The following is a 23,598-nucleotide window of genomic DNA, read 5'->3' as shown; positions in this document are numbered from 1 at the left end:
CTTGTTTGGTAGCCCTCTTGGATGTTTCTGTCCGTGGGCAATCTTGATTGCTTTCCTGAACTGTCACTTCAGCAGGCTGGTTTAATCATGCTGGGTTCCTGTCTCTTTCACCATTTCCTGGTAGTCTCTAAAGTGATTTTGCCTGATAGTTTTCATTTTCCACCCACTCTTCCTTTAGCCCCTGCTACCCTAGATCCCTCCAGGTCAGATAAAAAATGCAGAGGGCATCCAGAGGGTTATCAAGAGCCAGAAGTTACCCCTGAAAGTATTTAGCTAGGAAGGTATATAAACAAAACATAGTCCAGTTTGAGATAGATTAGTTGACCGTTTTAATTTCATTTGTTAATAATAGATTTCATCTCTGAAAGAGTTTTGTAACTTTTTTGTTAAAAGTTTCAAATCTTAAAAGATTATGAAAAAAAATATCAGGGCACCCCAAAACACTTTTGGAAAATTTAACATAGTAGTTACAGTTTAATGGAGAATATTGATGGACAAATTAGAGCAAGAAGAATTTTTAAATCAAAGTGACACACAGAAAACCCAAATTAAATGGTATAAGAGTGCAATCTCCAGCTATGGTTCCATGTGAGTAGCATATTAGAATCCCATAAATGCTGTGCTCCGTGCCTTTCATCTCCCGGGTATGCAGACCCTTGACCAGAAGTCAGCCTGTTCCAATGCAACCAACCTGTGTTAGAACATAGTGGGAGGGGTACTGTTTTCACTAATTCTGTATGTCATGATCTTTTACTGTCTCTTCTTTTACTTTTCTCTGTCTCTGTGTCTGTCTGTCTCTCTCGCTATGTCTGTGTGACTCTCTGTCTCTGTTAGATAAGTAACCATTTTTTTGTTGTCTTTATCAGGTCATTAGGATCAAATTTCAGAGCCTCTCTCTTCTCAGTAGTAATAGAGCAATCTTGTTTTTCATTTGTTCATTTGCTTTTGAAGAAGTGTGAACTAAGGCTTAATTTCTTCCCTGTCTCGTCAGGACGGGCTGACACCACTCCACTGTGCTGCGCGGAGTGGGCATGATCAAGTGGTGGAGCTGCTGTTGGAACGGAAGGCTCCCTTGCTGGCGAGGACCAAGGTGAGTCACTATGAGTGGGATGGCATTCAAGGACATGGAAGGCACTTTCTGTAGTCTCTCTCCTTAAAACTGAAGCACCAGTCAATTTTTTTTTTTTTTTACTTATTCAAAGTAGTAGGGATAAGAGATACATACCAAACTTGCCAAATTATTAAAATGAGCAAGTACAAGCATCAGGACGTGCCAAATGCATGCCATTGTTTTCCTCCTGGTTTGTAACCTACTGTTACTGTAGATGAAAATTCAATAAACCATATACATAAAATAAGAATATTAAATATGATAATATGAGACTCTTACATTGCATGAGTTAAGATATTTTTATGATGTTCTAAGATAACTATATAGTACATATGGAATTATCTGGCAAGGTAATACCCTTAATGTCAGAGGACAAAGCTTTGAGCTTCTTTAGCCCTTTTCTCTTGGATAACACTAATTAGAAAAACGTTTACTACTAGAGTTAGTTGGCAACATTAGGGATTAATAAATATAATAGGAAGAGCATACTATTTGTAAATTATATTTTATTGTTACATGTTTTCTCCAATATCTATCAGAAAATACCATGAAGCATAAATTGACACTAACCACCCAGAATAATTTAATGGGAAATGAAATAAGTTTTAGTTTTTTAAATACAATAAAAACTTGACAATGTAAACCTATTACATTTTCTCCTGGTTTCTGCCTTTCTCCACCCCTTAATAATTCTAATATCCACTGATGCTAGCAACAAGGCAATGCGAAGAAAGCAAGACAGTGGCTATACATGAATCATCTCCGCTACACACACACACACACACACACACACACACACGATATATGCATGCAATATTCACAGTAGTCCAATGATAATGGAAATAATTTAGATAACCAATGTAGTCAACCAACTCTACTATTAAGTAATTATTCTAATTAGTATTACCCAAAAGTAAAGGATTAAACAAGCTCTAAGCTTTAATATTCTAGTGTTAATGATATCTTGACAGATAATTCTGTACATGTATATTATACATTTATATGTATATATGTTTATTACACATCATATGTTATTTTATATAGAAATATTAAATAAGATAGATAGATAGATAGATAGATAGATAGATAGATAGATAGATAGATAGATAGATAGATAGATATTAGGTTTTTTGAGACAGGGTTTCTGTGTATAGTCCAGGAACTCATTCTGTAGACCAGGCTGGCCTCGAACTCAGTCTGCCTCTGCCTCCCAAGTGCTAGAATTAAAGGCATGTGCCACCACACACCGCTCAATTTATATTTTAAGTAACAATTTCATTGCTATAATTTGAAGCAAGCCAGAGCATACACTTAACATAGAGAGAATGCAGTCATTCTCTGGAAGATGTGTTGTACCAGTTATTTAAACAACCAACCAACCAACCACAAAACTGACTACATGCAATACATAAAGTGAAATACAATACATAAAGTGAAATACAATACATAAAGTGAAATAAGTTATGTGCATTGTTTTTATTATCATTCTATAATGTGAATGTTGCAAAATGTATTTTAAAATATGCAACATTTTAGACTTATTTATGCAGAGATAATTGTCAAAAGTTTGTTGAAGAAATGAACTGCTATTTAAATCAAAACAAAATCTCAGTTCAGCATGTTACACCCAAATTTTTAAAATACATTAAAAAACTGAGGTATGCATGATTTTCCAAGGAGTTTCCAAATAATCCTATCTACAGTTTACCTATAATTGACACATAATCAGCAGCAATATGAATTACCTTAATGTTATTTTTAAAATGACCTTCCTGTTTAATCAGGAATCATACAAGTTTAAGAGTCCAGCATAGCATATTGTTGACCCCATGGCTATATCCCTTTATCTATCCATCATGGATAGAGACCCTCCACTCCCACATCCATCCATCAAGGATGGAGAAGATGCAATGTGCTAGGCACTGTTCTGGCTACCAAGGAACCAGCAAGATGAGTGCTAGTCAGAAAGAATCTTTAAGGTGCTTAGAATCTTCAGGGCAGGAGAGACAGGAGAAGATCAGAAAGAAGCAGAGTTCTATGAGGTTTAAAGGGCTCTGGGGAAGATGAACGGATTAGGTTGGAGTAGTACTAAGCTGCTAGTGTGTGTGTGTGTGTGTGTGTGTGTGTGTGTGTGTAACAGTGTCTTCCTTCTCTCTATCAAGGCTCTTAGTTTTGAGTCACCCCACCTTCCTCCTTGAAGCAACTCCCACTTGTTAGAAAGTTTCAGCTCTCAGCAAAATGAGTTTTCTCCCTCATCCACAAAGAATTCTCCATGCCCTGACTAATGCCTCTGTAATCCCCATGCCTAACCTCACATTCTCCAACCCCCCTTTTTATGACTCTCTTTAAACCCCCAATCCCAGTCAGATTCAATTTCTACCCCTACCCTAGCAATTCTGTAATGATACACCTTGCTCCCTGCTACCTAAGCCACTTTTTCTTTAAATCGCTTAGACATCTGTTTTCCCCTTCATACAACGCTGAGAAAAACTGAAGCAAGCAGGAGGCGATCCACAAACTCCTACTTTCATGGCTCTCTTGGTTCCGTGAATCACAGAAGCCCATGGAGCCCGTGTTCTATCTATTTCCACATCACCCGGCCCAGCCTCCCACGCCTCCCTTTCCTAAATGCTTCCCTTATTCACCTTCTAGGACCTGATACTTCTTTGGATTCCCTCTGCATCATTAGCATCTGCTTCCTTGTCTCTGTGACTACATCCTCTTTTTCTCTCTTTTGTTAGCAATTCCGGAGGCCACTCCCTGTCCTTGCTCTGTCTCTCTCCACTCACTTGCTCTGACGTTTCCTGAGGCTCATTTTAAGCTGCGCCTTTGTGCCACTGGTACACACGTGCATTTTCCTAGAATTCTATCTTCATGGCAGCTCCCCATGACTGCTTGGATATTTACCAGGCAGCTCCAATTAAATGAAAAAGCAAGCTCATGATAGTTTGCCCACCTCTCTGAATCTTGTATCTTCATTCATGGGTGTCTCATTCTTTCAGTTCCTCATACAGAATACCCTCATATCAGGCTGGGTTCTTTTTTCTCTCACTCTGCATTCTGTCACCTCTTAGTTCCATATGTATCTTTAAACCCAAAGCCTCATAGCCACCACACATCCCCCTTGAATCACTGCGGGAGGCTCCCCAATGCCTTCTGTTCCTTCTGCAACCCAGCTGTTCTGAACACATTGCACACATCCAACACAATCCTGTTACCTCAGCCCTTCTAACAATCTCTGTTCTCTCTTATGAAGTCTCTTACTCCTCTGAACACCTCTCCTTATTCACTACCTTAAGACATACTCATCTCCTTACTGTCTGTTGAGGTCTGTCATGTGTGTCTCCAACCCAGAGGGCTTATCTTTGTTTATCTTCTGTCTGATACACTCTTTTTGCCAAAATCATCATGTATAGTAGTTTGGGATGGCATTTGTTGTCTCTTAGACATGGTATAACACACCTCCATGTCATTCTGGCATGCCTGGTCTCCATTGAGAAGTCAGGTGTTATTCTGATGAGTCTGTCTCTATGTGACTTGGTCTTTTTCTCACAAAGCTTTTAGTAGTCTTTCTTTGTTCTGAACATTTGGTGCCTTGGCTATTATATATAACAGGGAGTTTCTTTTCTTGTCCTGTCTGTTTGGTGTTCTGTATGCTTGTTGTACCTTGGTAGGCATATCTTTCCTTAGACTGGAGAATTTTTTTCTATGGTCTTATTAAAAATATTTTCTGTTCCTTTGACCTGGATTTCTTCTTATTTGTCTATGTCTATTATTTATAGATTTGGTTTTTTTCATAGTGTTCCAGATTTCCTGGATTTTTTTTTTTTTGATTTAACATCTTCTTAGACTGAGCTATTCATTTCTTCTTCTTTGTCTTCAAGATCTGAAATTCTCTCTCCCATGTCTTATAATCCCTGGCGGGGCTTACCTCTAAAGTTTTTGTTTGATATTCTAAGTTTTCTTATTTCCACTTTTATTCCAACTTGAGTTTTCTTTAGTGATTATATTTCTACTTTTATGTCTTGAGATGCTTTCAGTATTTCATTTAAATGTTTGTGTTTTCATGGTCTTTATTAAGGCATTCATTCATATTCTAAGGTCTCTGGATATATTCATAATTGTTATTTTGAAGTCCTTGTCTTGTGTTTCACCCAAATTACATCTCTTGGGGGCGGGGCTATTGCTATATAGGGATTCTGGCTTCTGGAGGATGTATATTGTCTTGGCAGTACATGTTTGGTTTTGCATTGGGACCTAGGCATCTGGTGTAATGTTTGAAGGATTTCACAGTGTGGGTATATGGTCTTGTGTTTGTTGCTGGATGTTCTGTTCAGTGGTTTCTGTTGTAAATTCTGGATCCTTGGCAAATGTGATGTCTGTGGGGTCCCTGGTAAAGACTGTTTGTGTGGGTCTCTGAGTGACACAAAGGAGTGGGGATGGGGTAGAAGGAAAGGCTGAGAGGGGCTGCAGGAAAATGTTAGGTGATGTGGGTCTGCACCAAGAAACAGCATCTCCTGGGGTGATAGGTAGGGTAGGAGGAGGTTGTTTTGCAGGCAGGCTGATGCAGTATTAACAGTAGTGCTGAAGAGACCTGAAATGGAGGACAGGAAGAAGATGGAGGACGTAGTGATCAGTTTGACATATAACCTTCAAGTGGATTAAACAGCATCAGCAAATGATGGGACTTTCTGATGAGCACACTACACATTGTCCAAACCTTGTCACTTGCCACGTTTGTTTTATCTGAGCTTTGACATTATTTTCCCCTCCAATATGAACTACCTGCTCTTCTTTTCAAATTCTGTTTAATGGATTTCTAAGTATCAAAACAATGATTCCTAAAGCAATTCATTTCAGAAACAAACACTATTTCCCTTGAAATCATCCACCCGCAGACAGCCACAATTAAAATTTTCATACATTGGTTGTGGCTGTGTCTCACTCTTGAAGTCGCCTTTCTTGTTGATAAAATTGGCCTGTTGGCCTCTCCTGTCATATTACATATACATGGTTCCCACTTCTTTGTGCTGATAGTTATTGACTGATCATGGTTGTCAAAATAGTTATTTGATCAACAAATTATATTTGATTGTACCTGTGTGGTTATTAAGCACAAACAATAGTATAGTCTCTTGAATGAAAATGTCCTTCAAATTTTTCCTAATTATGTAATGATTCCTTGATGTTTATTTACCTAGCTTTTTAGAATGAGGGTGGCAAATGGCTCAGCAGAGTAAAAAGCATTTGCCAAGCAAGCTCCCCAGAACCCACGTAAAGGTGGAAGGGAAGAACCAGCTCCACAAAGTAATGAGTTGCTTTTACTTAGACTGATCAGGAAGCATGGCTTACTCCGGTCTCTTAAAGGTTTACTCTTGCTTGCCTTTATAACCCAGGCCAAAGCTGGTTGAGACTATTAATTATCACAAATCTAGACTATCTTCAGATTTGACAGCCAGGAGGTCCTTGACATAAGGTTTGCCTTAGCTTCATGCCCGTCTAGCATGTACCGGTCTTTTCCTTCCTACTTTAAAGTAAGTCTCGGACTATTATTGGATCTCAGAATTTTCCCTAAGCCTAAAGCTAAGATAGGGTAAACTTTTTCCTACTGCTTTGACACATGCACACTTTTCTCTCCTTCACCAACCTTCTCCTCTGTTTATATGTAAAGAAATGCAGGCAGAAAGACAATTGAATGTACACTGCTATATATAGTATTAGATATAAATGATCTATGCATGAACACTCTATCTAATACTGTTCTTATAATTTATAAAATCCAGCTGAATATTATGAAAACATGCAATATCTTTTGCTGAAGAATATGATCATAAAATTAAACACATGCTTCCCTTCCCACCTTTATCTAGGATAATCTGTTTTTACATTCAGATATTCAGAGAGAGTGATTTCTCCTGCCTCTAGCTGTGTTACAGATCAAGGCTGACCTTGTCAGGTCTCCAAACATGAGAGTCATAAAAACGAATCACCGACTTGGTTGTTCTTTGTTTAAATGTGCAGAATGGGCTGTCCCCACTTCACATGGCTGCACAGGGGGACCACGTGGAATGTGTGAAGCACCTGCTCCAATACAAGGCGCCTGTCGATGACGTCACCCTGGACTACCTGACGGCTCTTCATGTTGCTGCACACTGTGGGCACTACCGTGTAACCAAACTCCTGCTGGACAAGAGAGCCAACCCGAACGCAAGAGCCCTGGTAAACCTGGCCCAATCCACGTTCACCCAATGTAGCAAAACCACAGTGCTTGGCCAATGGCACCTACACCAATGAAAGAGTATGGATTCACGGTTAATAACTGCCATGCTTTTCCCTCCTTTAAACCACTAGCCAAATTGATGCCTCATAGCTTCCCAAGTGGTAGTGAGCATGGGCAGATGTAGGAGAACACCAGATTATTATTTCTCAAACCAGTGAGTTGTAAAACAGTATGAAACTCTGGGATCATGAGTGTTTTAAAGAAAGTAGATGCTAAAAAAATAAGAAATAGCTGGGTGTGGTAGAACATGCCTTTAATCCAGTACTCAGGAGGCAGAGGCAGGTGGATCTCTGAGTTCAAGGCTAACCTGTGCTACAGAATAAATGCAAGGACTGCCAAAGGTAGACAGGAAAAAAAAAAAACCTGTCAAGGGGGGAAACAAAAACAAACAAACTAAAAAACAAACATCCCAAGACAACCAAGTTAGTTCTAGGTATTTCTGAATATTAGGTAGAGTTAGGATACAGGTATAAAAAGTTTTGATATTTATTAATCTTTTAAAGAAAAAAGATTGTAAGACAGTGAATGTATTTGACTCTCTGAGGCAGTCCATGATATGAGTTGGTAGAGAGTTCACCAGGACATTTTCTGTGTGGACTGACTACCCAGCTGTGCTCTGGGAGGTGCACTGCTTCACAAAGCACTTTAAAGCCTTCCAGGAAGCTGCTGGAAAGAAACAGTAGGAGGCCGTACCCAAAGCAGCTTTGTGTTGCCTTCAGCCTCCTATGGAATAAATCTTTCTTGCTTCACTTATAGCCTAACTAACTATTACATTAGGCAGGCACTAATTTACGCCAGTTGTTTTCTAATCTCACTCTAAGAGCTTTCTTGTATGTTTACATGGCTTATGTCAATTAAAATTCTCCTCAAACAGTTTTGAGAGTCTCTTGTTAAAATGATTAAATATTGGTCTAAGGTAGCAGGTGAAGATGAAGGACATTTGCCTTACGAGTACAAAACCCTAGGTCTGCTCTCAAGCAGCACGTAGACCATGATGACACACGTCTATAGTCTTACCATTCAGGAAGTAGACGCAGGAGATCAAAAGTTCAGAATCATTTTTGGCTACATAGGAAATTCGAGGCCAGGCTGGGATAAATCAAATCACCCAGATTCAAAAGTCGGTCCAACATTTGATCTATAAACAAACTATTAAATCTATTAAATTATCAATTGAGCATATTGATTTATTTGAAAAACTTCAGTGAAATTTTTGCTTATTACTGATTACTTAGAGAGTGATTGTACTCCAGGGTCATGTTCAAATATGTGAAGACATTGATTTTTCTCATAAGTAGAAAATACTTTTTATGTGATGAAAACTTTTTCTTTATTCATCACTAATATTTATTTACTATGTGATAAATACTTTATAAGTGATGAAGAGGCTTACAGATTATCCCAGGTGACTAGTTGTACATGTTTTAATCCCACAAGTACCCGTGGCTACTTATCTCTGGCTTATGACGTAATTTATAAACAGGAGAAGTGACTCAATAATTATGTTGATTACTCCACTGCAAACAATACAAAGTCACCAGCGTGAGTGAGACCATATGTTTTCCTGAGAACTGTTAACATATAAAAATATCAACTGATCCTCTGTCCCCACTGGGACATTTAAAACTGTTAATTAGCAAGATAGTTATCATCTTGTAAAAGATCATTATTCAATTAAAAAGATAACAGATAGAATACATAACAGCTTAGCATGGGGCTAGGCAAATTTTTATGTGATTTCTCCAATTCTGAAATAACCTAGTTTTACAAAGCTGCAGGTGCCTTGCAGAAGCCCGACTTAACCTTAGCTCTCAGAAGTGTTGTCTGGTGGCCATCCCAGAAATTCACCATTTCTTTCTTGAGAATATTCAGGAATGCAATGCAATCACTTTCCCTTGAAATAAAACCTATCTGGGAACGTAATCGTTTCTTTATAAAATCAAATGTGTCTGATCGGTATGCATGTTATAATCTAAATTTTAACTTCTCATATAAATATTGTCAGCCTAATGATGTCTGCTAATTTGAAACTCTCCCTAAGAAGATAATGGCAAAGCTGAAACACTTTTTTATGAAGCCGTCATATTGCTAGCTTAGATGAACAATTCCTATACTCTGAGGAACTGGCTCTTCATCATCAAAATTACTTCTGCTCAGTCCAATCTTTTCTACTTCCCCTGACCAGTCAAGGCAGACCACAATACCTTAGGCTGTCTAAAACATAATTACTCTCTGTTTTTCCTTCTCTGAAAACTAAATTCACACACTTTTCTCTACTTTTGTTTCCTCCTTATACACTCAGAATAACAGAAACAAATTTCAATACTCATACAAACACACCGCCCCTTCTCTTCCCAAATCCCACCATCTGTATAGGGTTTGAAGAGATGGTGACATTATGTGACATTATGTAACATTATCGCCTGCGATGTGCCAGCATGGAGTTGCGTGAGAATTGTTTCTGCATGTTTTCAACTAACTCGATTGTCTTTTGCACAGAATGGTTTTACTCCACTGCACATTGCCTGCAAGAAAAACCGCATCAAAGTCATGGAACTGCTGGTGAAATATGGGGCTTCAATCCAAGCTATAACAGAGGTAGAAAAGTGTTTCAGCTTCTCACCAAACATTTCCTCTCTTATGCCTTCCTCTTCCTCTCACCCATCTTCTGTCCTCTTCACTCGTTTTATTTATCTGAAGAAGCCCCAAAGCCCACGGTGCAGAGGAGTAAAGCTACTGTCGCTTTGTTTCGCAGTCTGGCCTCACACCAATACATGTGGCTGCCTTCATGGGCCACTTGAACATTGTCCTCCTTCTGCTGCAGAACGGAGCCTCTCCAGATGTCACTAACATTGTGAGTATGGCTTGGGTCAGAATAACCACAGGGGGAGAGAGCGAGAGGATCAGAGTGGGTGTGTGTGTGTGTGGGCTTGTGTGTGTCATCAGAGCTCAGAGGTCGCCTCTGAGACATTTTGTAAAATAACATTTGGAGCTTTCCTGAATGCAGAGGCCACATGTTCAGGAAGCAAAATGGAAGCCGACGAATGACACAGCTTAGGCTTGCTGGTGAGGATGGATTAAATATTCCTCTAATGCATTCAGTTAAACAAGATATAGTTTCTAAAGCTCCTCTGAGGCTCAGTGTGGTCATGAACATCCTGCAATTCTGAGCTGCTTTGAAGCTGAGGCAGGTGGTTTGTGAGTCTGAGACAGCCTTGACAGCATTCCTCAAAAATAGGCATGTGTGCGTGCACACACACACACACACATACACACACCCTTGAATGTGAATGAATGATGGGTTGCAAAACAGTTGTTAAAGTTCTCCCTGGTTTGCCTGAATACATTGTATCCTAGGTCATTTTCACAAAATAAAGCTCCATATTCAACCTTAGCAAAGACGAGCCGGAGAGAGAGCAGCAATGAAGATGAAGGATTTCAAATCATCCCCTACTCTCCTTGCATTTGCAGTCTCCTACTGAGTTTTCTCGTTGCCCTCATTCCTATGTGCAGTGTAGATTCCTCAGCCCTGAAAGAGTTATCAACAATATTCTTATATGAATGCTGCTCTCAGCAAGTTTCTTTCTGCCAATAAGTACTGGATGTTCCAGAATTCTCTCTGGTCTAATTTAGGATTTTTCACTTGATAGATGTATTTCCCTCACTGTCTTGAAACTCCCCTTAAAATCTCTCTGTTCATTGTCATATGGCAAATCTTCTGGACCTAATTTTCCCCAGGGAAGGAGAGTACCCACTGTATGTGTTCATTCAGATAATAGGCAATCCCATGACCGATCCCAGAGAGGGTTGAATTTTTTAAAAGCATATACAACAGAACTAATTCTCCCTACATGAATGTCAGAGGCCATTATTAAAGTGATGGTACTTGTAGCTGTTGACTGCAGGGTGTGCTAACTTGGGGATAGCTTTCCCCACTTAAGTTATGAACAGAATGTCCAGGTTCTCTTTTACCTCTGCTTTCTCCCAAGTTCTTATTTCTCTGTATTTTATATAGTTTTTTGAAGGCTCTGGTGTTCAGACAGAGTCCATTGAAGAACCCAGTTTATATATATATATATATATATATATATATATATATATATATATATCCTTTGTATTACTCAACAGTGAGAGCATAAAACTATTAAAGAATTTCAGCTCTATATTTATGTTTCCTTAGTCATAGCATATTGACCCCTCTGTAATGTTACATGGCACTTCTCAACCACCAAATATAGGAGTCATTTCCTATTGTGACAACTTAAATTGAACATTTTTTTTTTTGAATGCTTAAAGACCTCACAGGGCTGGAGATATGGCTCAGTCATTAACATGCTCACCTTGTAAGTTCAAAGACCCGGGTTCCATCCCTGTCACTCGGATATTAAAAGTCCCATGTGCTTCTGCAATCCCAGGGCTGGCCTTAGAGGCTGATAAGAGGGCCTCCCATCCCACAGCTCATGACCAGCTAGTCTAGACAAACGGGTGAGCTCTAGGCTCAGTGAGAGATCCTGTCTCAAAAAAATAAGGTGGAAAGCAATTGAAGAAGTCACTGGAAATCTGAATCCCTGCTTACACACACACACACACATCAGAAAGAGAGAGAGTCATCTTTTCTGCTTTTTATTATTTCATTCAATATCAAATTCTCTCGTTTTAAATATTACAATATTAAATATTGTCATTTCCTATAATTTTTAATTTTGTATTTCATTTTTCAGAAATTGAACCTTTCTTTCAGGAAAAGTACTACTATGTGCTCACCTACTTTTGCCATTTTGTTTTTATTCTTTTTATTCCTGTTTCCCCATGTTTCTTAGTTGTATTCCAATATCTACAGAGTCCCAGAAGCAATGGTGATGCTATGTTAAAATATATCATCATATTACCACAATAACATCTGGAATTGTATTAAATAGGGAACTTGGATAAAATTTCTTTCTTTCTTTTTTGGGTTTTCAAGACAGGATCTCTCTATGTAGACCTGGCTATCCTGGAACTCATTCTGTAGATCAGACTAGCCTTAAACTCAGAGATCCTTCTTCCTCTGTCTTCTGAGTGCTGGCATTTCAGGCATGCTCCACCACACTGGGTGAAATTTCTTTTAGAAGAGATTTTTGAAAATTCTTTAAAAAAAAAAAATCCACAAACAGCTATTTAAGTGGCCAATCCAAATAGTTCCTTGATTGCTTAACTGTTGTAACATCTCCTCAGGGCATGGAGAGAATTAGACTGCACATACGTTTCTACTATTCCCATATTTTAGGCTTTGAAAGAATCTTAGATTTGGCAGTGGCTTATTAACTTTTAGTTCTTAGATGACAGTCACCCCAAGTTTCTTCATTGGTTTGGTCTGTTTATCCTTACATAGTTTACCTTCGCCCCTTCAAACAAACACCCGAGAAACTTCCCTGTTGACCCTTTCAACAGGATCCCTGGTTGATTTTTGTGTGTTCATTTTACTTCTTAAAGGCTAGATCCTTCCATTAGGAGATAGCATAAAGCTACTGGTTAAGATATAAGACTCTCTATCCCATTTTAATTCCAGATAACACTGAATCCCTTCAGGTATAAGTAGATGCCATGCAGCTGTTGAAACATGATAAAATAATTACTTGATTTTCTGGAATTAAAATTAAAATGGACACTTGACCTTTTCAGTTGCCCAATCTGGCAACCCTAGCTGTAGAAGAATACACCTTTCTCTAGCTGTGTGGTGCCTGTGAGTTTGTGTGTTCTCAAGATATTGGGACATGGCTACTGGATCCAGAACTCTGCTGCAAGTTGGTGACAAAGCTGTGTGGAGGTGGACTTCCTGCTTGCTGTGACAGTGTCAGTCATGTCCTGACCCCAGTGCACCTACCCTTGGCACCTCTGTGTGTGGCTGATGTTGTGTTGCATTCTGAATGCAGTTTTGTCTCTTGTGCTTTAATGCTTTTCAACTAGATGCAGCCAAAGTGGGAGTCGATGTAGCTGTCTGCTGAGCCAGTTTAAAGCTGTGAAAGAGAGGCATGACTCTTGGTATTCGCTTTGGACATGAACATATGCATTCTCCTGCCAGTTTTGTTTTGTCTGAAAATTCACACCAAGCAGAAGATGCACCAATAACTCAGACACTTGCAGATACATTTTTCTCCCTGACAACTTCCATTCCCAGAAAACGTATATGTAAACTTTAACTGGTGACTTGTATTATATAATACACCCTGAAGTATTCATTGGTGACCACAAGAGCAGAACCGCAAGCATTCAAGAGCTCTTGAGAGCGCAATGCAGGGCATTAAGAATTTCTTTCTTCTTGTAACCAGTTAGCGTATTTATGGCTAAGTTCCCACTTTATATTATATTTAATTTTTTTAACTAATCTCTAAAGTTAAGTAGTTTAAAATGAGGAGATCAGGCTATGCCCAACAACCAGGAAATGAAACGTTCTGAGTAAGGCAGTATTTGTTGACTTTCTTTCCTTACAGTAAGCACAGTTTACAGTAAATGCCCGTTATCCCAAAAGCAGTGAATAAGGCTTCAACAAGACAGTCCTCATAAAGTAGGGTCACCAGGTGTGCTCTTGGAATATGGTCAGCATTTTATATGAAGCATATATATATACATATATATATACTTTATATAAATATATATATCATCACCTTCAAATGTGCAGAAGCCAGAAGTAACTTAAAATAGGCATAAAATAAAGGTTTTTTAAATATTTAAATACTACTATTTGAAATATTTTTATATTTTGGAAACATATTAATAAAATATGTTTTAAACATAAACATGTAAATTCAACATTGCATAGACATTCCTTGGGGGCATATTTGACTTAATTTCTGGAAAGAAATATTGCTGTCTTTATTTCTACAACAATTAGTGAAATAGCTAACCTTATCAGACCTAGAAACGAAGTTGAGTTTTTCTCTTTCTGTAACCATAAGTCACCAGTCTAGCTTATTTGGACATGTGTGAATAACAGCAGGAAAAAGGATAAAATCATGCCCAGAGAGGAAAACGCTTGCCATGCATCTAGAGAGCACAGGTAGGCTTGACTCATGGTATTTTATAGAGCATCACATTTCCTATATATTACAGGGTCAGTATTTACCATCAGAAAGCGAGGCTAGTAGATGACACGTGAGCCATTAGCCCAGAAGACACTATTCACATCAATATCTAGGTTAATGCTTTCTAATCATATCACTTGACACACATTCCTCATAACTGCAAAAGTGATGGATGTCATTATGGTGAGAAAAGAGCCATGAGCAGTGACCCCCACCCCTACCCCCTGCTCCTACATACATCATTTCACTAAACTTAAAGCTTTTTAGATTTCAGAGTATTTGATGCAAAGAATCAAGACATTATTCTTATTCACCGGAATAAGTAATTAGAAACATGCCATCCCAACGTAGGCGAGTTTAAAGTCACTCTAGTTCACATGAAATGCATTCCTCTGCTTTGTCATTGTCAGCTTACCTTCTAGAACAGCTGTGCTGAGTCATCTTGTTTCATTCTAATATTGTGCTCTAACTCTGAGGTTATTTGAATGACCGAATCTCTGCCCGCTTCAGTGAGAACAGGTTTCCCTCTAAGAATAGTCTCTTGTCTCTAACCTCTTCTTCAACACCTCCTGAGAAGTATGTTAGACCTGGGTATTGCATAGACATCTGAGGACTGACATGAAGTTCATGCAGCAAGTGAAAATGTGACCAGCGGCATCACTCATCTCTCAGTAGCCTTCCACATCACAATCTGTAATCAAATATGTTAATTAAAATAAGCCGGGAAAATGTTCTTCCTGGAAAAATTAGATCTCTTATTTAAGTAGTCATAGTTTGATTTCACAACAAAAAGACAAACCAGACAGAAGATTGTGTTCAGTAGTATGGTTTGAAATTTGAAAAGAAATTATTTATGTATGGTATAAGTGATGTGATTTTTATTTTTTTGCAATGTGTTGATCTTTGACATCTGAAGTTTTTCATTGAATGGGATGGATGACAGATTTTAGGTTTATAGGACGAGAGGTCACATCTTCACCCAAAACCACGTAAGTTACACAGGATTGATTGTGAAGCTAAACCACAGGGTGTCCTGGATATTTGGGTAAGTTCGTAGTTTGTCATTGGTGGAAAACATTTCCAAACATTTGTCCTTCTAAAGATACAGAAGATGCAAAACTGTTTTTCTAAGCTGAACACTTATGCCTTCCTATAGATCCCTTATACACTTGGATAACTTGCTGAATTTCACCAAGGGGACATCTTTCCTCTTCGCTGTCCAGGGCAGTGGGTTATTTACAATTGCGCAATCTGTTTTCTGGCAGCGTGGTGAGACAGCTCTTCACATGGCGGCCCGGGCCGGGCAGGTGGAAGTGGTCCGATGTCTTCTGAGGAATGGTGCTCTTGTGGATGCCAGAGCCAGGGTAAGTGCTGCTCACCCAGTGTTCTTCTGCAGTACATGGCCCCCCTCTTTAAGTTGGGGTGTCTTCTGGAGTTCCTGGGTTTTTAAATTCCACAGTGTCCATATCAGTCATCATTTCATTACTGCGATATCTGAGAAAAATAACTTGGAGGAAAGAATAATCTAGGCTCTCTGGTCCACGGGTTTCAAATTATGATTGGATGGATCTGTCTTTCTAGGCATGGTATGAGTCTCAAATAGCATAACAGTGCAAAGCTACACACTTCACAGAGTCTGGGAAGCAAAGAGAATGCAAGCCTTTGTTAGGGTACTTCATCCAGGGACCGGAGTCTCTTGGATGGTGATGCTCACAATTAGGGAAGCTCTACTTCCCACCCCTCAGTTATCTCAGGGAGTGCCCTCACAAAACACTCACAAGTGTGCTCTACCAATCTCCTAGGTGTTTCTCAATCTATCAAGCTGACAGCAGAAGTTACCATAGGCTGTTAAAGGGAGAGCATCCGATTAATAACACTATAATAAAGGAAGACTATGTAAGTGTGTGCAATGAAAACACACTCAAGCCACAGGAACATTAGAATGGAGTGTAGTTACATTTAGAAAATCTGGCATACAATAAATATAGCATCGGCTTCCACTTTATCAGTCTTTAATCTTGAAAACCATGTTCACGTCTATCTGTTCTGTAAATTTAAGTCTTGTCTCTACTGTATGACATTATATATACTAAACATATATTTACATACTGATTCTTTCAAAATTATCTGAAAACATGCCTTCAAAGTTCAAAGCTTTCCTCATACTGGTTTTATTTTCCCCATCTTGTTATGATATCTCCTTTTCCCTCTACTCTGGTGTTTATAGACTTGAGTATTCTGCATATTTATTATACCAGAACAATAGGCATGAGACGGTACCTGATCACATTTCTCTGTTCCTAGGCAGTTCTAACTTCCTCACAGGTTAGGATTTTTCTTTTTCTTTAAATTATTTTTTTTTCTCTTTGTATTACATTCTTTCTCTCCTAAATGCAGCCGAACTTCTTTGTCCTATTGTATCTTTTGTTTCCTTTTGAATATTGTTCTGTTAACATTTGCAGTCACAGCACTGGGATTCTCATAGACTACTTAAATATGCTCTCTCTTCCTCCATTTCCATAAGCCCATTAGAACTCAGTTCATCTTGAGACATACCATCACAAAGTCAATGAGGAAAATAGCTCTTTTGGAGTGAAAACATCTTAATCGTTAAGATTGTAAGTGATCTAACACAGGTTACTCCACCTCTGCATCTTTATCCTTGAAGATGAGATTTGGACTCAAAAACTCCCAAGTCCTTCTGCAGGTGTTCACTGTAGTCTCTGACTTGGCAGAATTACCAGACACTTTTTAATGATGATCTCCAGAGACATGGAGGAATCCATAGACTACAGGTAGCCTTGGTATGACTTTTGTGTTAGATCTCATCTGCCTTTCTATCCTTCTCAGAAGCCGTGCAATTTATGTCGTTAATAAAAATCACCATTGTGGGTGGGGAGATGGCTCAGTTGCTCAGAACATTGCCCTTGCAGAGGACAGGAGTTCAATTCCCAGCACCCATATGTTGACTCACAATGTCCTGTAACTCCGTTTCTCCTTCTGACTTCCACGGATATGTACACATACAAACCATACATACATGCATGCAGACAGAGCATTTATACATGTCAAATAAAAAAAATCTTAAAAAAGAATCATGCATATATCATGTTTTTCCTTGTTTAGAGATTTTGTTATTCAACTGTATTTTTTTTCTATGACAAGGCTTTTTCTTGTTTCCATTTAAGTGTGCCTATATTTCACTATTTAAGAAACAACTCTATTGAGGTCAGTGAGAATGCAGCCAAGTGGCAAAGTTCTTTACCCAGCATTCTCAAAGCCCTGGATTCAAACTCCAGCAATGAAAGAAACCGTTTTATGGCCAACCAATTCATGTGATCCAGGCTATTCTCCAACTGAGACTCCCTCAGGTAACTCTGGGCTGGGTCGAGTTGACAGCTGAAGCTAACTAGTGAAGAGGTCGCCATCTTTGGGCATTTACTGGAGCTCCTTCTTACATGGCTAGTTGGAGCCTCTTTCCTTTGAGAGACTGTGGTGTCCCTACATTGTTTATGTCTGTAGCATGGAGACTCCGCTTTTTCCTCCTTTGCAATCACACTTCTTATTCTTCATAAAGAAACATAGGCTTCTTTCTGTTTTTCAATTTAAGTTTCACACGCTATTATGTCTCTTTCTTTTCAGCTTTGCCATGTACTTGAATTCCCTTAGTCTAGCCATCCCTCTATTACGAACAAGGTCCGTATATTGCAGAGCAGTGCTTTCCAAATGCCACTTTGTGTATCAGCCACCCAGGTGCCCTCTTCACTGCAGGCTGGGACATTTTTTCTGCAGTTTAAACAAGAATCCAGGCGGTATCAATGATCCCACCCCAGAATCGACTCTTGTGATGCTGATGACAGTTAGGACCCAGGACTTCCCTTTTAGAACATGGTATCAGTTTATATTCAGGCCATGAAGTTTTGGCTTTTGTTTAGCTGAGTCCTTTAATGTTTTCCTAGAACTTTGTGTTTTCATCAACATTAGTTGGATGCTGCATAATTCATAAAACATTTTCACATAAGTTATTTTATGGGCTGTACAGCCTTGGGTGGGAGGTTGACTTCGGGTCCTAAAATTCAAGATTTCACTGATGAACTGTGGTCGCAGATTCGAGTAAAAAGGATTTCTCCCATGGCCTTGGGATTTTTTTTTTCTTCTAACTGGCTCTGCCAGAAGCCAATAATTCCTCCCCAGTAAAGTCCTTCTGCCTGGGATGTGGCTTGCAGAAGGAAGTCAGCAAGCTGTCCTTATCTTAAGTGTAAAGCTGTTCCTGTTTTCAAGTTCTCCTTCTATCTTCACCCCAAGAAAATGAGTAGTTTCTAGTTGTATTCTCCAGACCCTCCAGATCCTAGATTCAACACTGGGCCCTGATTATGATGCAGCCTATTTAGAGGCTGGAATGCAAACGAATGACATCCTGTAGAGAGCCACAAGGACTATGAGATGTCGCCTTCCTCCAAAGGATGAAGGATAGCTCTCAAAAGATAATGAGCAGGCATCAGGCAGAAAAATAAGCAAGTATCGCCTTTCTACTTCCCAGACACATATATACTTAAGAAATTAAGGATTTTCTTTTCTTAATCTAATACCATTATTCTGGTACTTATCCTCCACTCCCTGAAGAGGAAATAGCTTAAAATTCTGCTCATTTATTACACTGGGCTCGTGCTCAAGAACTGTGGTAGTCTGTAGTTTACCTCATACATTCTTGAAGTAATATGTCATCGCCATATAAGCAGGGGCTTAGTCATGTTTTCTCTACTTCCTATATATCTATATGTCTGTATCTATATCAACATCTATCTATCTATCTGTATGTATGAAGAAGAAATGCATATATCACATTAATATTATTCATTTTAAAAGTGTAAACTGGTGCCGAACTGGAGCTCACTGCTAGAGCACCCATGGGGTCCATGCAGACAGCAAGTTGGTACGCAGCACCAACCACCCCAAAGAACAAAAGTACAGGCAGACACTCCAGGGGCTAAGGCATATTTTTCCAGACAGATTGGAAAGCAGGGCTATGGAGGCACTCTGCATTTGTCCCTTGGTGAGCTTTGGCCCTTCCATCAGGAAGTCCCTATTTGTCCATTGTCCTCAGTGGATTTAAGTCAGAATTCCACCAAGGTCTTCCTTCTGGGATCCCTTTTGGTTAGGGGCTTGTTCTGTTGACCCAGTCGTGGGCCTGGCCTTTGTTTTTTGGGTTGAGCAATGACAGGATCCCTGGGCTTCAGCTAACTTGAAACTTAACTGCTAAACTTTTTCTCAGCCGCCAGCAGACATGGTTTTGGGGAACATTAGTAGCAGGCGTCACATCAAACTTTTAAACCTTGGCCCAGCTGCTGTTCTTTCCATCTTTTTGTAAAAAGTTTGGGCTCAGCAAGTCTTTCTTAATTTTGGTTGCCTAGGAGCCAAGGAAACAGCAGGCTTTTGTAATGAGGCTGAGAGCACCTGCTTCCTGTCTAGGCTGTGTCCCAGTCTCTTGCAACTGGTGAGAAGGCCTTATTTTGGAAAGGGTCAGGGGGCCAGGACTCCTCCATCACTTTGTCCATTCTTTTGAGTCTTCTGCAAGTTCTCATGTTTTGGTTTGGTTTTTTGCCTTGGTTTCAGTTAACTTTATCCTGGGGCAACAGATACAAGTTTTACAGTTCAGCAAAGATATAATTGTTCAAACTGAAAAGACTTTATGTACCTGTTTAAAGGATTTTCTTAGAGAAATTTATGTTATTTCTTTTTCCGTTTTGAGATGAAAATATACCAAAGAATTTTAAAAGTAGGCAAGAAATTTACTAGCTTTTATTCAAACAAACAAACAAACAAATAAACAAACAAACAAACAAACACTTTACTGCTCTGGGGTCTGAGAACCAGGGAACTGTAGATAATAACGTAACTAGTTCCCAGTAACTACTACCAGTTACAAGTTGTCAGTTGACTAGAAATCCAAAGATCACCATCTCTGCAATCTCCTCCCTACTCTGTAAAATCTATAATAGACTCCCACGCATAAAACAAAACTAACACTCTAAAAAAAGTTTTTAATCTCCATTTGAGTGTATTGATTTTTCTCGTCTCCCCACTGGGTTCTGCTGGCAGAAGTTAAGAGGAGAACCCAGCAGCGGACAGTCACGGAAGCTCTTCTTCGGGTCCTGAGTTCACACCAATTGCTTTGCTCATCATTCCTTACTCTTCCTCTCATCTTCTCTGTCAAAAATCATCTTATCCTGATTTTCTTCCTGGCCATCTTACTGCATCTGCCTTTAGTGTCTGAGTCGCTTGAATGGCCTTGGGCAGCCTTTGGGACCTCACTGCTCTCTTAGTCACTTGTTCTGGAGATACGGCTCAGTAGTACATGTTACGTTTTCAATACATGTTACGTTTTCTTTTGGTGTCTATTATGGGGCAAATCATACATGCATCATGCGTGAAAGAAATTTGTAAGTTGTAGGTTCTTTTATAAAATTCCAATTCTATTGGTAAAATAATTGTGTTGCTATTACTTATTAATTTCCTCCTATCTTGAATTCAGATGATGCTATTTCACCTCTTCCTATGGGTTTTCTAAAACCTCTTTTATGGTGACTCCCCCCTGGAGAATATTATAAAGACACACCCCTTTGCATTCTGAGGGACACACTCAATTTTATTTTTATAAGTGACAGTAGTTTCTTTCTTTTTTTTTTTTTTTCAGTTCTTTTAACCTCGACTACACGTTAGAGTCAGGTGATCTCATGAGCCTTGCCGAATATGTCCTTCCTGCCTATTCTCCTCAGCTCCATCCTCTCTGTTTTTAGAGCAAAAACACTTGGCAGAGAGTTTACTCTATTTTTTTTTCCAGAGTTCCATTTCATGTTTGAAGTCCTAGATGTGCGTGGCAAGAGCATCTGCAATGCTTCCTGGAACAGCATCTCTTTAAATCACTTTACAATGTAGTCTTTATCCACAGCTCTCCGAGAACAAAATGGCCATCCGTTGTGTCCTTGGCTCAGGAGTGAAGTGGAAAGAGCATTTCCAGCTTCCTTGGGTCTTTTCTCTTGATTCAGTTCCCAGAATAAATTCTGCCTCTTGTTGAAAGCTCTTGGAGGAGAATCTAGGTCTTAGGAATTCTGGACTTGATTTCTTTTCTCCTTCAAAACCATGAGTTTGCCTGTAAGTAAGCATAGAGAGAGTTGAAGACAGAAAGAGTGAAAAGATAGTTTTGGGTTACTCATCAAACAGTTACCAAGTTTATGAATGCACATACATACTTTCTGAAAATCTAAGGAAGGGGCTTAGTGGTTAAAAGCGCCTTCTGCTTTTTGCAGAAGATTTGGGTTTGATTTCCACACTGTTATAATGGCTCACAGACTGTCTAAAACTCTAGTTCCAGACGATCGGATGCCTCTTCTGACGTCTGTGGGAACTATGCATTCATGGTGCATTTCCATACATATAACTGAACACATAAAATCTTTTTAAAAATTTAAGAGAGATTTTTTTTTTTGTGTGGTCAAATAGATCACTTCTATAACAAATACAAATAAAGCCATGACAGGATAATAACAATTAGTTTTTGAGAAGAGATTCCTACTGCCTCTTCGTAGACGAAGATATCTTCCTGGAGGAAGGCACCGTGAAGTGTTTGAGAGGCATGCACTGCTAATAAGGTTGGGTTTGCCGGGACCTAACTGATTCCTTGCCTTGCGTTGTAGGAGGAGCAGACACCTTTACATATTGCCTCCAGGCTGGGGAAGACGGAAATTGTTCAGCTGCTTCTACAGCATATGGCTCACCCCGATGCAGCCACTACAAATGGGTACACACCACTACACATCTCTGCTCGGGAAGGACAGGTAGACGTGGCCTCTGTCCTGCTGGAAGCGGGAGCAGCCCATTCCTTAGCGACCAAGGTAAGGGGTGGGGGTGACTAAGAGGAGCCAAAGCTTCATTCAGCTCCAGAAGAGTCTCAGGAAAGGAAAAATCTCTGGCAGGCCTCTGACTTGTTTCTGTCTCTGAGTATTTTAGATTACAATCTAAACGACGGGAGGAGGTTGTAAATTTTTATGTCATGTCTTCAAGGAAAATTCCTGCATTACTGTCTTCTATTTCATGTGCCAGTTCTGCTTGGTATAGGTATCCAGAAATGTAATTACAATTTCATTACTACAAAGCAAAGTTTACTTCCCCCCCTTTTTACTATAATATATATATTCTCTAGAGAAAAAAAGGGGGGTTCCCAAATACGTTGAATTGTCACCACCAGTGAGGAGAAAATCCTGCATTAGTGCAATAGTACAGTTTGCTTGGTGACAGAGCCTTGAGACAGTTTGCTTGCTTATATCCCACCCTTCCCAGTGCTAACCCCATCACCTCTCATGTGGTATTTCATTTCCTTTGTCCAACTGTGTTGGGTCCTTTTTGTTGTTAAGATAAAATACCATGACCCAAAGCATCTCGTGTGAGAGAGAGATTATTGTGGCTTATAAGTCCAGAAAGGAGCTGTTCCCAATGTCAGGGATGGCATGGCAATGGGTGGCCCAAGAAGGAACCTGGATGATTACATTACATCATCACACCAGGAGGCACAGAAAGAATGGAAAGTCAGGCAAGGCTCCACAGCTCTCCCGAAGAGTGACCACACTGGAGATCAAGTGTTCAGATTCCTGAGTCAATGGGGGGCCCTTATTCACACACACCACTACCCAAACATTTACCAGGTTCACTTTCTCTGTAGTTTTTTTTTTTTTTTTTTTTTTTTTAACCACATCTAAACAGAGCAGGTTTGCAGATCAGTTCATAAGCTGCAGTAACACCAAACAAAAAGACTAAAGTATCCCAAGCTTGTGTTCAAGGTTCCGTGGTGATACGGGACAGCTTTTCCGTCTCTTGGATATATTCCACTAGAGAGTCACTACATGGGGATGAGTCATGATAAAGCATGAACATGCCCACATCCCAGACGAACACAAAAACCAGGCAAACAGAATCCTAGACTACGTGAGCATGTCACAGGGCAAAGTACTTCCACATATACAGTAGCAGTTCAGATGATGTAAAGCGCCATTTTAGCTGGCTTTCAGTAAATTGGAGTAAAACCCATGCCTGAGGCCAAGGAAGTTATCAAGTATGGACTGAAGTATTGCTGTGGCCTCTGAGCCCTCAGA

The 23,598-nt window shown here is 39.5% G+C and overlaps 1 protein-coding gene across 40 annotated transcripts in view; it reads left to right on the top strand.

The window, feature by feature from the left end:
* Positions 1 to 23,598, top strand: part of Ank2 (ankyrin 2) — a 583,460-nt gene that overhangs the window by 464,322 nt on the left and 95,540 nt on the right. For 35 of the 40 annotated variants that reach the window (XM_029474820.1, XM_021159015.2, XM_029474818.1 and 32 more), the window contains 6 exons: positions 992 to 1,090; positions 7,133 to 7,330; positions 9,891 to 9,989; positions 10,147 to 10,245; positions 15,718 to 15,816; positions 22,147 to 22,344. In XM_029474820.1, coding sequence (XP_029330680.1) covers positions 992 to 1,090; positions 7,133 to 7,330; positions 9,891 to 9,989; positions 10,147 to 10,245; positions 15,718 to 15,816; positions 22,147 to 22,344 — 792 coding nt within the window. The remainder of the gene's footprint in view (positions 1 to 991; positions 1,091 to 7,132; positions 7,331 to 9,890; positions 9,990 to 10,146; positions 10,246 to 15,717; positions 15,817 to 22,146; positions 22,345 to 23,598) is intronic. The other 5 variants (XM_029474817.1, XM_029474813.1, XM_029474834.1 and 2 more) reach the window with 2 other exon arrangements.

The sequence above is a fragment of the Mus caroli genome, chromosome 3, assembly GCF_900094665.2.
Source record: "Mus caroli chromosome 3, CAROLI_EIJ_v1.1, whole genome shotgun sequence".
Classification (NCBI taxonomy): Eukaryota; Metazoa; Chordata; class Mammalia; order Rodentia; family Muridae; genus Mus; species Mus caroli.
This window is presented reverse-complemented; position numbering and strand designations above follow the sequence as displayed.